At 38.0% G+C, this 14,904-nt stretch overlaps 1 protein-coding gene across 1 annotated transcript in view; it reads left to right on the top strand.

Moving 5' to 3' along the window:
• The window catches only part of TENM1 (teneurin transmembrane protein 1), an 840,365-nt gene that overhangs the window by 687,541 nt on the left and 137,920 nt on the right, over positions 1–14,904 (top strand). Inside the window, 2 exon segments of the mRNA XM_040405386.1 lie at positions 3,377–3,520; positions 13,755–14,004. Of these exon segments, the coding sequence (XP_040261320.1) occupies positions 3,377–3,520; positions 13,755–14,004 (394 nt within the window).

Genomic DNA, 14,904 nt, shown 5'->3' with positions numbered 1-14,904 from the left:
CATTACTCTCAAATATTGTTCACAAATCTGTCTAAATCTGTATTAGTGACCACTTCTCCTTTGCCGAGATAATCTATCCCACCTCACAGGTGGGGCATATCAAGGTGCTGATTAGACAGCATGAATATTGCATAAGTGTGCCTTAGACTTCCCACAATAAAAGGGCTCTCTGAAATATGCACAGTTTTGCCTTACTGGGGGGAGGGGTCAGAAAACCAGTCAGTATCTGGTGTGGCCACCATTTGCCTCACGCAGTGCAACACATCTCCGTCGTATCGAGTTGATCAGGTTGTTGATTGTGGCCTGTGGAATGTTGGTCCACTCCTCTTCAATAGCTGTGCGAAGTTGCAGAATATTGGCAGGAACTGGAACACGCTGTCATATATACGCTGATCCAGAGCATCCCAAACATGCTCAATGGGTGACATGTCCGGTGAGTATGCTGGCCATGCAAGATATGGGATGTTTTCAGCTTCCAGGAATTGTGTACAGATCCTGGGCTGGTGTGGTTACACGTGGTCTGCGGTTGTGAGGCCGGTTGGATGTACTGCCAAATTCACTGAAACGCCTTTGGAGACAGCTTATGGTAGAGAAATGAACATTCATTGCACGGGCAACAGCTCTGGTAGACATTCCTGCAGCCAGCATGCCAATTGCACCCTCCCTCAAACGTTGCGACATCTGTGGCATTGTGCTGTGTGATCAAACTGCTCAGAGTGCCCTTTTATTGTGGGCAGTCTAAGGCACACCTGTGCAATATTCATGCTGTCTAATCAGCACCTTGATATTCCACACCTGTGAGGTGGGATAGATTATCGCAGCAAAGGAGAAGTGCTCACTAACACAGATTTAGACAGATTTGTGAACAATATTTGAGAGTAATGGGTCTTTTGTGTATGTAGAAAATGTTTCAGATCTTTGAGTTCTGCTCACGCAAAATGGGAGCAAAACCAAAAGTGTTGCGTTTAAATTTTTGTTCAGTGTAAATAACCCCAAGTTTGAACATTGCCATTTGAAAAAAAAATTGTAATAGCAATTAAGTTTTTGCCACTCAAACTTAGACACTGACTTGATGTAATAATTTTGTAATATTAACATTTAGTGGATATTCACTGGAAATCTCTATTATACAAATATGGCTACAAGGGTCTTAATTTTGATACTTGCATGACATTACCTTTATAATATAGGCAATCCTCTTTAGACAGCCACACAAAGTTGCACTAAAAAAGTGGTCTGTTCTTCTAAAAATAGATGATTAGTATAAATGATATGATAGAATTGAAAATCTGGTTTGGATAAGGAAGTGGCCTTCTCAAAGATCTGGAGAAGTTTCATGGCTGAAAATACTTTATATGATAAACATATAGCAGGTGTCAGCTTAAGCAATGGGATATTTCAGATGTAAATTCATTTGTCCAGTCTTTACTGTAGAACTCGATAATAATCAAGAAAAATTACAGGCTTTAGCCACTAGAGATGGGTCGTTGATCCAGGGAGTGATTCTGATCACCTGATTGGAGTCGGGAAGGAATTTTTTTCCCCTTAAGTGGGGAAAATTGGCTTCTACCTCACAGTATTTTTTTTTTTGCCTTCCTCTGGATCAACTTGCAGGATAACAGGCCGAACTGGATGGACAAATGTCTTTTTTCGGCCTTATATACTATGTTACTATGTTACTAAAAGAACAGATTCTGAAAATATGCTTGATCTTGTTATAAGCAGCAGGGGAAAAGCTATGCAACTGCCTTATACCTGATCTCTGGGCCAGATGATCACGTTGCTCAAATTGGTTAATTTAGATAGGAATTCTTGCATGGATGGCCTTCCTTTAAATGTTGAAGCTTTCTGCTCATTAGTTGCTGGTTATAGAAAGTCCTCTGTGTATTTGTATCGATAATAATTAGAATCCTAGATTTGTGTCATGATTGTGTAACTTTGTACCTGTAGTCTTTCTAGCCCCTTTATTGTTTCCAGCATTAAAGTTTGTTGTTATTTTGTGAATTCTGTTAATTGTCTGTTTGCAGAGTTTGTTTTTTGCTTTGTCTATGGGTCATAGATTCTTTCTATTGTCTTACTTGGGTAGATTAGAGTCTGTGTCATTTATTTAAGTAAGTTTACTTTTAAATATTTATTGTCTGCCAGTGTTGATACATGCTTCAAAATAATTTTCTTGCGATCATCCAGTTGTTATACCATTCGGCCCTACTGTAAGTCCTGGCAGTATCTGAGTACTAGGAGAAACCATTAGAACCTGGGAAAGGCAACTGCTGTAGGTGGTCAGTTCTGTAGATTTGTGAACAACAAGTGTCTTTATAGGTCTACAGTTTGAGACTCTACCGATCTGCAGCCATCAAGATATGTTTGTAGTTGTTTTGTGACTGGAGATCAATGCTCTAGAATATGCTGGTTTACTGATTTATTCAGCTATTTCTAGGGGTGAGCAAATCCATTGTAAACTAATCAAATCTATCACGAATTTCCCAAATCCTAAACTTTTGTGATTTCATAAGAATGAATCTCTCAAAATTACGGCAACCATTTAAAGTCGGAGAAGAAGGCGTTTTTAATTTAGAAAAAACTGCCATCCATTTACCCATAACCATACATGTTGCTGTCACTGATGACTGATTCATGTGAATTCGACCTCAAATAATGAGTTTCAAGAAATTTGCTTATCTCTAGATATTTCTGTTCATATAGTAGAAGCCTCCTACCTTACATATATGTAATATGTAGTCTCCTTATGGAAGTGTGATACTACATTGGATTTTATATTATCTAAGTTCAATCATTTTTATTATCTTGAAAGAGGGTCTGATTGTTAAATCCAGATAAACAGGATGATTACATTAATATTTTTTGGAAAGATGGAATGGAAACTTAAATGTGTAAGACTCCTTTCAGTAAAGACATCCATTTATTTTTTCCTGACAAGGAGGATGATCATGTAATAACTACTGGACTGTTTCTTTGCTAAGGAGCTCTTGATCACCAAATTGGACCGTAAGGTGCATAGTGCAGGCAAGGATTAATCTATCCATAAGTTATTTTGTGCTTTCAGCATTTCATGAGTTGAAATATGACTTTTTCTGTGCTTTAGGCAAACAGTAATAGAGGCAATTTACTTGGCTGCTTTTTCATTTGAAGATAACATGTCAGCCAGCTAAAAAAGTAAAGTATCAGAAATTCTTCATAAAGACATATAAACTTCAGTGATTTATACTTATATTATACAGCTGTCATTTGCAGACATCCGATCAGAGATTTGACTGATCTATTTACTTGAACATCTGATGAAATTTTGCAAAATAATCAAATGTATAACTGGCAGAAAATGTATTGAAGTTGAACTATTTATTTTCTTGTGTGGCAGTGTCGGTTGGATATGAATATGAATCGTGCCCAGACCTTGTATTATGGGAACGGAGGACAGTCATCTTGCAAGGCTTTGAGATGGATTCTTCAAACATTGGAGGATGGACCTTTAACAAACATCATGTACTAAATCCTCATAATGGTAAGAACCTATTACAATAAATATTCATCAACCAATAATAAATTATCAAAGAGAGTTAAAGTAAGGAAAAGGATAAATCCTAAGAAGCAGATAGAGCCGAGTTCCAACATGGTCATATTTTATGGCCTGCATAATGGCCTCCTACTAAAATGACTGAACTCAATATTGAGCAATACATGCAATACATTAATACATTAAAATCATGTTTAGCTAAATGTTCTTAAAAGTCTTGTAATCTCTGCCTGCAAAGTTGATAGTGAATATTCTAATCGCAAATTTTTATCACGAATATTGGCACTTTGAGAATTTGCGAAGATCTAGAATATAGTGCTATATCTTCGTAATCACAAATATTCTATTTTTTTTTTCATCAGTACCCTCACTGCTTCTTGTTTGTGGGCCAATTAATAGGCTACAATATCTTTGTCTGAGCATAGCAACATCCCTAGCAACCAATAGGAAAGTTGCCTACCCCTTTACTATATAGGGAACTCCCCAGCAGCCATTTTCTGCTGTTTTTGCAGTTCTGAGAGAGAGAGAGCAGTGTCATTGTTGTGCTCTGTGCTTTGCTGAGTCATCTGGACACTTATTCAATTACATTAGATAGTTAGTTAGCTCATATATATATATATAATACAGATAGATAGATAGTGGGAGATAGTCAGTGTAGGTTAGATAGTTATATAGTGTAGCTGATAGGTTCCAGTGCAGGGTGTTAGGTAGTGTGATAGGAATTACTGTACTATGCATTTTCTCTAGTCTCAGGAAACTTCTAGCAGCTTGAAAAATGTAGCAAAAGTGAGCCACGCCTGTATTGCACGCGCAATACGCGCATATTACATTGCCTATTTTTGCAATCAAGAAAATAATGACTGGAGATCACAAATTCTAGAATTTGCTAATTTATGGAGAATATTAGGCCAAACATTTGCGACATATCGCAAAAATGAATATTGCTTATGCTGCTCATCACGATCAAGGATGGGGAACTTAAAGTGGCCCCGGAAAAAAAAACTAAAAGTGGCCCCATGCTGTAGACAGGTCCAAATTGACAGAAGGCAGGCCCAACACAAGTAGGTGGGGCCAACATTAACCTATTGCGGCAAAAAATACCACCCCAGCAGAGCCAAATACCACAGTAGCACAAAATAATATCCCAGCAGCACTAAATACGTTCCAAAAATCTGCACTTCTGTGGTGGCCAGTGCCACATTCCATCCTCCTTCTTTTGTTGCCCCAGGATGGTAATACAGTTGATTTCAGGTGGAGCCAGCAATAACACAGTGCAGTACAAAATACCGCCCCAGCAGCATAAAATACATCCCAAGAATCTGCTCCAGCTGCCACATTCCATCCTCCTTCTACATTTTCCTCAGGATGGTAAGACAGTTGAATTGAATAGTCAAGAGGGCACCTGCAGCTGCGGTGCTTGATGCCTCCAGCAATAATCAACTGTAAGAGCTCTAGACCATTATTTCTGTATCTCGTGGTTGTGAGACAGGCTGAGGCGGCCCCTTGGGCATCTGCCAACTGGGAAGTTTCCCTGCTGCAAATTACTATTATGGGGATGCAGACTGCAGTGTAATCTTCACAGAACACCTATTATTCCTTCATTCCAGAGTGAGAGTGGAGAAGTACCAATCAGATCTGCCTTTAGTGTGTCAGAAGAAATTAGCTACACATGATTTTTATTTGCATGTGTTAGTTAGTTAGGCATTTGGTCTCTTTTTTCTGTTCTGTTGTAATTAAAACTTAGGCCAGTTCCACACAAGCATATTCAGTCCAGGAAACATGCTAAGTGGGAGGACTATATTTCCTGAACTACACACTGCTCTTCTTATGTGAGCTCACAGCATCATAATGACTTATGTGTTCCTGACGGACTCTAAATGGGGCTTTATTATGGCCATGTGACACCAACCTTTTGGTCTCAGTGGAGAGAAAAAAGACCAACTAAGTAACATGTTTTGTCTTATAAAAAAAAATGTGTGCGATTTTCTGCAACCATTTTCATAGCAAGCCACAAAATAGCAACTTTGCAACTTTTGATATAGGAGAGAGCATTATAATTTCATATATATTTTCGATATATATTTTACTCATTTTGGGCTAAAACCATTTTTTCAATCGGTCTTTATTAAAAAATATTGAGCTATTCTTTCACAAAGGGTTAAGTGTTTGCCCAGCTGTGTGAATGGTACTTTCACTTTGTGCCAATCATCTAATAAACCTTATCTCTAAGTTACTCAAAGGTCATTAACACTTATTTAAGGCTACTTTCATACCAGCGTTTTTTGCTGGATAGGCAGGGTTCAGCAAAAACGCTTCCATTACTGATAATACAATCATCTGCATCCGTTATGAACGGATCCGGTTGTATTATCTTTAACATTGCCAAGACGGATCCGTCATTAACTCCATTGAAATTCAATGGGGGATGGATCCATTTTCTATTGTGTCAGATTGAGTCCGAGAAAATGGATCCGTCCCCATTGACTTGCTCCGCATCTCAGGACCTAAAGCAAACTACAACATGTTGTGGTTTGCTCTCCGGTCTGGAAACACAACTAAACAGAACGGAATGCATTTTGGAGCATTCCATTCTGTTCGGTTCAGTTTTGTCCCCATTGACAATGAATGGTGACAAAACTGAAGCGTTTTTTTTTTTGTATTGAGCCCCTATGACCTAACTCAATACCAGAAAACTTAAACCATAGTGTGTGAAAGTAGCCTAAGCCACATTCTTATCAGTCAGAAATAAGGAGCCGTCAGCTAAGCTGATGGAACAGAATGACATTTCAGAGCCTGCTACTAGAAAAACTCAAGGTTGCACAGAGACAATGGTTAAAAATTCTTAATAAAGACCAATTAAAAAATATATTTTTAATTAGTATAATTCAATAATAAAACAAAGTTGCCCCAAAGGTGTACATAGCCTTCAAATGTTACTGACTGAATTCACAGGTCAGTGTTCCAGCTATATTGTACCTCTGTATTACTTGGATGTGTCACAGGCCAACCACAGATTTAAGCTAATGCAAACTCACAGCATCATAGTTCCCTATGACGCTGTCAAGTCAGTCAGTTGAACCTGCGGTGAAGTCGTGACACATTTGAATGATGCGTATAATATGGTTTGAACACTAAAATGTGAATCCAATCTAAAAAGAAAAGTACATACAAAGTTAATAAACTTTTTATGCAGACCGAGAAAATGCTATTAAATCAGGTTTATGTTTTATAACTCTGAGAAGAGAATTACATTTCAGATCTGTATGTTTGCTTATTCAACCATAGACAAATTGTGCTGTGGCTTTAAATAGCAACTGGCACATTACATATTAATTTTCACATTATTTAATGTTCATATAAGAAGGTTCAATGAGCTTCCTACAAACAACCCTGATGCAAGCACCAGGAATAATCACAGGCAAGAACCATTTATATATATATATATATATATATATATATATATAAATATATATATATATACACAGTATATATATATATATATATATATATATATCAAAAAGCAGCACACAAAAAAGTAGTTAAGCCGCATGCAATCCGCCTCTCGATTGACGACCAAGATTCTCCTTATATAAACGTTGAGGAAAGAGGCAGCACTCCAAAAATTGTGAAGCAAAAGTGGATGTCTTTATTCACCCATGCATCAGCAACGTTTCAGCTCTACTCAATGGAGCCTTTGAGCCTTATATTATATATTAAAATATAATAGTTGAAAGAAAATTTTTAATATGAATCACATGAAAAAATCAGTTTATTAGTATAGATAACTCCTTTAAGTACTATGGCTTCCTCGTAGTTTTATCCTGAAAAGTGGATGCTCAGGAGTGATGCTATGCAGGAGAAATGCATTGCTCTTGTACTTGGTGGTTGGCGAAAACAAAAGGAAAGGAGCTCATGATACCAAAAAAATACATTTTATTGAGACATGGTTAAAAAAGATGACAAGGGTAGAAGCAATGGATGAATATGATGCCATAAACATGATGAGATGGGAGCGGGGGACAAAAAAAGAAAAAACGCCACCCTGGGAGAAAAAACACACGGATCAAAAGGGCATGGTACAATGTATATGTATAGCATGGGAATCAATGCTGAATAAATAATCTAACCCATGTACAAAGTACTAAAACAATGAAGTACCAGGTGAGATACCTGTCAACGCATGTCACCTCGGAGTAGAGATGGGTGTGCAGACAAAAAATGGAGATGGGAGTATGCTGCAGACCGAAAAAATTGCAATAAATAAATAAGCTGTGGAGAACAGCAGGAGACAGGGGCTCACCAAAACAGGAACCGTGTGCAAGGAAGACCCAGGGTGGCGCTACCCCAACGCGCGTTTTGGCGTACCTTCGTCAGGGGGTAGCGCCATCACTGTGAATCAAGTATAAAAAGACTCCCACAGCCAAAGGGGGGATCGGAACTCACTTGTCCCCAGATGTGTATGGGTAGAGGCGCGCGAAAATCCGAGTCCAGCCCCCTCACGGCCGGCGTCCCGTCGGCACGCCCACACCACCTGATGAAATCACATGATCGGGCGGCCCCGACGTGAGGACGCACGGACGCGAGGCCCCGGAGGCGGTGCTGGATGACGCGCGCACACATCACACAGGGGGAGGAGAGTCGGGAAGCCACCATAAAAACATGATCGAAGCAAAACAGATAGTACAATATAGGTAATATATATACATCGATACGGCATATATTATATTAGGACAAAAAATACATATAGAAGATGAAATAAAATGAAATAAATACATGAATGTATCTGCACGTATGTACATTGTATATCAATAGACCCAATATAAAAACCAAAGGACCATGATTGGAGCAGATGTGATAATAATTGAAAACAGTGATTAAGGCTATGATAATAGTTAAGAACATGATTGAATATAGTGTAAATAAATATATATAAAACAATGTAAATATAAATAAATATATATAAATGTTTACATACATGATCGTAAAAGCAATAAATATAATGCAAGAAAAGCCAGGAGAAACAACATACAAGACATTTGCATGAATGAGAAAAATAGAGAAAGGAATGGTGTGGATGAGAATATAATACTCAAGATGTGAGTTGATGAGTGAAAAAAAGTGAATGAGAGGTAAATAATACCTCATGGATGCAAAAGGAGGAAAGATAATCAAAGGGGGGAATAAATATTCCTCCAAAATGTGAACAACAACATACAAAAACATGGCGAAGAAAAATCCATGTTGTGGATGTGGGGGTGAAATTAAAGAAAGTTCATGATTAGTTGCATCAATCAATTATGCATGAAAAATTGCATAATTTGCATGAAGCATGGTGCAAAAGAGGAAGTGAAGTGCGGAGACAAAGAAAAAAAAAAAGAAGAAAAACTTGGTGGTTGCCTGAAGGTCAGACCCTCACAACCATACTGGTAAATGGTCACTAACTTTTCAAAAACTTTGTAAAAATCAATAGTACAAGTGACCCTAAGAAACTTTGTAATATACCTTATCAAATAGAAATGTCTATTTCTTCAGCCAAAGAGACTGCATAGACAGTTAATTTCTTAGCCCAAGTACTTTATTTAAATCAGTGTAGGTCAGAACTTCTTTGTAATGTCCTCCATGATCTTGGGGCTGCTTCTGAGTGAGCGTGAGAAAGTTAGGAAGCAGATTATTCTCTATTTTCTGTGTACAGTGGATGGACGCTAGCCTCTATACACCAGATCTGGGAGAACAACAAACTAAAGATCTAGTATACAGAGGGGAAAATTGCTAAAAATCGAATATACAAGTCACATGATGGCCAGAAATAGTGTTATTTCTAATGTACACACACTGTAATACTGATCACTGATCAACTTGCAGGATAACAAGCCAAACTGGATGGACAAATGTCTTTTTTCGGCCTTATATACTATATACTATGCTACTATGTAATGCAAAGTTTGTTGAATGGTTAGGTACACCTTAAATATTCGTTAATGTAATAACTTAGGTGAAGAAGAAACTCTTGGAGAAGGCTACAGAATTACTATTAATGCAATACTGGAGACCATCAGTATAACATTAAAAATATTTAGTCAGGGCACTACATCACAACTTGAAATTCCATGCAAGGTTTGTCAATTACTACAAGGCAAAATTGCATTGAGACATATGTCAGTGTCATAAGTAGATGTTACATCCTAAATCAGTAACCAGGTTGTGCCAACTGGGTAGACAATGATATTGAAGGTCGATGCTACAGCCATGTAGATGGCCCTGACTGGTATGATGAGATGTAATGTATAATTATGATAATAGAATTTAAGAGGCAAAGAGTCGTCATAGATCTTACATATTTCCAAACATTGATCATGTTTATTTTAGAACTTCAAGGTTCTTGTCTTCATAAATCTTCTTTGCAGATCAACATGCCCTTGTCATCATTATTTTTATTTCTCTTAATACACAAAGGCCTTATTCAGTGCCAGCTTACACAGTTTTACGGGTTTTTTTCCCTTTTTTCCCATTGTCTTTTCTCTGAGTGTGTAAAATGGTTTTAAAGAAAGTGTCAAGTTGATATTTAATGAACCTCTCAAAACTGAGAGATTTTATAGTTAAGTACTGAAGCTACAGTATTTGATTAGGTCACTGTCAAGTGTGCTATACAGTCACCTTTCTCCACTGACTGTGAGGAATATTTCCTCATTTCTACAAGACTGGCTTATAGCAATACTATAACATATAACTATTATCTATAATGCCTGTTCTTATAAATTGTTATTAATATAATGAATTCATAATTTTGAAAGCTTTGACCTTCATCAGATTGTCCCAAAGAAAATGTTCATACTTTGGCCGGTTTCCATTTTATAGTTTTAGAAAGAACATATATTATACTGTTCTTTGACAGAATAAGAATTTCTTTTTTTGGCTTGTGTTATTTTGGGTTCCTAGAATGGTTTATGTCACTGCTGCTGATCATATAAATGATGATAGTAGTTGCGGCTCTCCGCTTGGGTATTTGATCATAATTTACTATTAGTTATATGCCTGGTAATTGACACTTTAAGCACTACTGTGATTTCCTTTCTAAGCTTATTGGCGCTTTACTTCAGGCAAAGCCGCTTTACTTTCCGAAATTAGAAACTTAGCTAGAGATTACATATTTTCACAGTAGATAATTTGCTATCTCATTTGTGGGAAGATTATCAACTATGTAATTTTTATCATTTATGCTTTCAAAATCAACTACAGCTCTAAAGGGAGTCTTTTTGGTTTGTAATATGGGCTATTTTCAGAAATGTTTGCATTGAGGACATTTTTAAAAAATGGTGCTATGCAACCAGGTAATATATTACTTAAAAATAAGATTGCAATATACAAAAATATGGGAAAACTAATACCAACATTTCTTAATTGTACATTATATTAAAATTATTCAAAATATTTTTATAGTGACAGAAAACATTTTGCTGATATATATTAAATAGATTGTTCATATAAGACACACCTATACTGAACTGGCCGAGTTGGAGACTGGACAGATAGGTGGTGGGGCACATCCTTTTCTCTCTCTGTTCAAGGCTATAGGAGTTTTGGAAACAACTGATCCCTGTTCTCCTGGAACCCACCCCTATGTGTATCCTGTGGATATGCCGCAAATATCTATAGCGGAAAACCACTGTAACCAATGTTATATCCTGATAAAAAAAAAGACCAATATGGTTTTATTTGAATTATCCTGCTTTCAAGTTGTCTGATATATCTTAACTCAGATAACTCTAATCAGACTAGTCTATAATAGTGTACTTTATAAGACAGCAAATATAAGAGCTGAATGTCAGATACTGTAGGTCAATATATGGAAACCCACACCGATATCCCAAAACGCAATGCCAAGTGTAGACATATGAGATGGAGTGAGCAATGCAAATCAAATTTCCAAATTGAAAAGCTTTGGCCAAAAAAAACATGAACAGAAGGTCCTGGTGCTAGTTTGTTCTTTTTCCTCTGATAGGAGATAAGATTGTAGTAGATTTCATGCTGATTTCCCATATTTGCTTATTAAGTGTCAGCACCCTGCATAGATACGCAAAAAAGCATGTAGAAGGGACAAACCTAAAGTTGGGTACCTTACGTCCAATGCAAGTCACGTGGCCATGTATACCATTGTTCTATGCAGAAAACATATTGGATCAGATTTACTAAGCCAAATGTGCTGTAATTCTGGCTCAATTTCCTCAAAAAAACTGCCATACATGCCTTGAGAGCCATATATCCACAGCTTTACGGCACTGTGGCATTAAAAAAACTTGCAAATTATGGTACTTTTGAAAAGAGGCGAGAAAAGTGGACGGAGCTTAACAGGTGGTATGTTCTACAAAGGCCGGACAGATTTACTATCATCGACAGACCTTATACTGAGACACTAAGGGGGTCATTTGCTATTCTGAAATACTGCTAAAATTGTCGCAATTCAGGCACACATGGCGGCTCAACGTTTATTTGCGCTTCTATCTGCGACTTCGCCCCGCTCGCGCCAGATCTAAAATTGTGGGCATGGTGTGGGGGCGGGAAAGGGGACAGGCCAGCTATAATTTTCTGTGCCTGTTTTAGGCATAGTAAATGGTCTAAACAAGCTGTCTTACATGTAGACTGGGGCTGGATGTGCCGAAGTTATGGAGAGGCCTGTACCTCTTCATAGCTTCTGCGTAACCACTGCCAGCTTAGGGCTTTATTAAGACCAGCGTCTAAAACGTCAGTCTTAATAAATGTGTCCCTAAGTCACTTTTTCTGACTTGCTATAGAAGGGCTGTAAAGAGGTCTGGATTTGAGGGAAGGGGCAAAGTTTAAAATGCATCACACCCTAAAATTTCTGTGTGAAAAAGAAACCATGGGGTGCATTTATTAAGGCTATCATGCCATTATTGTGATGTAAAAAAAAGTCTCAAATAATCGTGCATGGCATATATGTGCCATAATTTGCAACTTTTTGAGCTTCTAGACACTTTTCTAAAGTGGTGAGAAGCGGGGGCGAAGGGTCCCAAGGCTGCCTGGATTCACGATACATTATGCCAGAAACTGGCGTATGATATAGTTCAAGTCTATGTCAGACTTTAGCTGGCATAGATTTAAATTTATGGCATACAGAGAGGCAGAGATGCACCTAATTTATAAAGAGGCATCTGCCTCTTAATGAATTAAGGGCATCTCACTCCACCACATAGGGGATCAAGACTGGTGTATGGGAACACCAGTCTTGATAAATGTCCCCTTAAGAACTGGCAAAAAGTTAAACATAAGTGTCTGGAGATGCACTAAATTTATCATACAGCATAAACCACTGTGATAAGTTTGGCATATATAGTCTAGATGTCTAAACAGTGCAAAGTTAGACCAGCACCTCCAAACAATATGAAGTACGTAAAGTACAGGTGCATGCTAACATGGCTGCAATACAAAAGTAAATACAATGGAGGTCATAACCCCTATATCTGGGGGTGGATCCGCCAACCTTTACATAACTTTGGCATATCCAGCGCCAGCCTAAATGTAAACCAGCTGCTATCAGTTTTACATCGCCCTTGCCACTTTCCCAAAAATAATGGGAAGGCAGCATGGGCAGAGGCCTGGCAAATTTATCTTCATTTATGCTAGTTTTCTGCCACAAATGAAGCCAGCAATCTATGGCAGCTCTGAGCTGTCGTAGATTTCTGTAAAATTGAAAAAATGGTCAGCACCTGACTTCCAGTTCGTTGGCACGGGAAAGGAATCACTCCAATGGAAATATAGCCAAAAAATAAGCTGATGAAGGCTGCACGGGGCCGATACGCGTCCTCAATATGTATCTGTATTGATGAAATAAAGAAAGAGATGTTTTGAAGACGAAGACCGTCTGCTGGGATTTTTTTTTTTTGGGTAGATTTCTGTTAAGACGCACGGACTGCCAGAGGATGCACGTAATTTATGACAAGATGTATGTGTATCCCAGAGCAAGGGATATCAAGACCGGAGCAGAAAGTGCTTATCTTGATAAATCTCCCCCGATATAATATGTGCAACCAAAATAAAAGGCCAGGCAAGACCATGACCTGACTGCATTTGATCCAATTTTGCCTACTGTTACAGAGCTAATTTTATATTTACAGTATGTGTGTGTGTATATATATATATATATATATCTTACTGTATTGAGAAGTTGTACTATTATTTAATGTCCAAATTTCTTTTTTCTTATTAGGTATATTGCACAAAGGAGATGGAGAAAATATATTCATATCACAGCAGCCTCCTGTGATTTCTACACTGATGGGAAATGGTCTGCAGAGAACCCTCTCCTGCTCCTCCTGCAATGGACCAGTACATAACAACAAGCTCTTTGCTCCTGTTGCTATGGCAACTGGACCCGATGGGAGCATCTACATTGGCGATTTCAACTTTGTAAGACGGATACACCCATCTGGAAATGTCATAAGCATTTTAGAGCTTCGGTAATAATAATACTAATAATACTAATAATAAAGATTGTACCTTTGTTACCTCTATCAATGTGTGGGGATGAAACAGTTAATATGTAGCAGTAGAGGGCTATGTGTTTCTTTGATGTGGTATTGTTGCCTTATATTGAGTGTATATTAATAATAGAGAGCTCTGGAACCTCATGTGGGCAGATTCCAGTTCTCAGGAGGCTTGCAAAGAACAAGAGAAATTAGGACCATAAACTGAAGGCTGGAAAATATCCAAGATATTACCATTTATGGCAGTAGCAGGTGACAGTCACCAAGTGCTTTATGCTGATAGCGGCAGACAATTGCCTTATTCTCATTGCTGTAGATGAAGCGGTAGGTTCTCATAATGTGTTACTCGTGCAAAGCGCCGATTCCTGTTTTAAAACATCAATGTGAACATTCTGCTTTCTTCTGATCTAATAGTTTTTAATCTTTGAAAATCGAGTATAATTTAAATGAAGCGATGTTGTGTGCAAAAGGAAGCAAGTTCAGGAAGTAGTTTCTAGAAAATATAGCTTATTCATTGATAATTGAAAATAATATGATTGTCTACTGTATTTTCTGAGCGTTTCAAAGTTTGTGTATACTGTCAGCAAATCATATGAGTTGGACAGAAGCTTTCTAGATGGAACCCTATCCTGACCATGTGATGGTACATATAGGTCCAGGACTCGTTACAGTTGTCTCTCTTGTGACGAGCCTGTAGTGTCAGGAGGAGCTGTTGCAGAGCTGGGACATAGAGACTTGTCATCATTCCATTCCAGCAGAGGGAGCCAGTTCCCAGCTAGAGATAATAGGGGAAGACAAAGCCTGCTACAAAGGAGGAGAAGTTCAAGTGGAACACGGTCCGTGAAATGCAGGACTGGTATCATGCTTAGTGCA

The sequence above is a fragment of the Bufo bufo genome, chromosome 8 (assembly GCF_905171765.1).
Source record: "Bufo bufo chromosome 8, aBufBuf1.1, whole genome shotgun sequence".
Lineage (NCBI taxonomy): Eukaryota > Metazoa > Chordata > Amphibia > Anura > Bufonidae > Bufo > Bufo bufo.
Note: the sequence above shows the minus strand (reverse complement) of the source record. Positions and strands in the feature narration are given on the sequence as shown.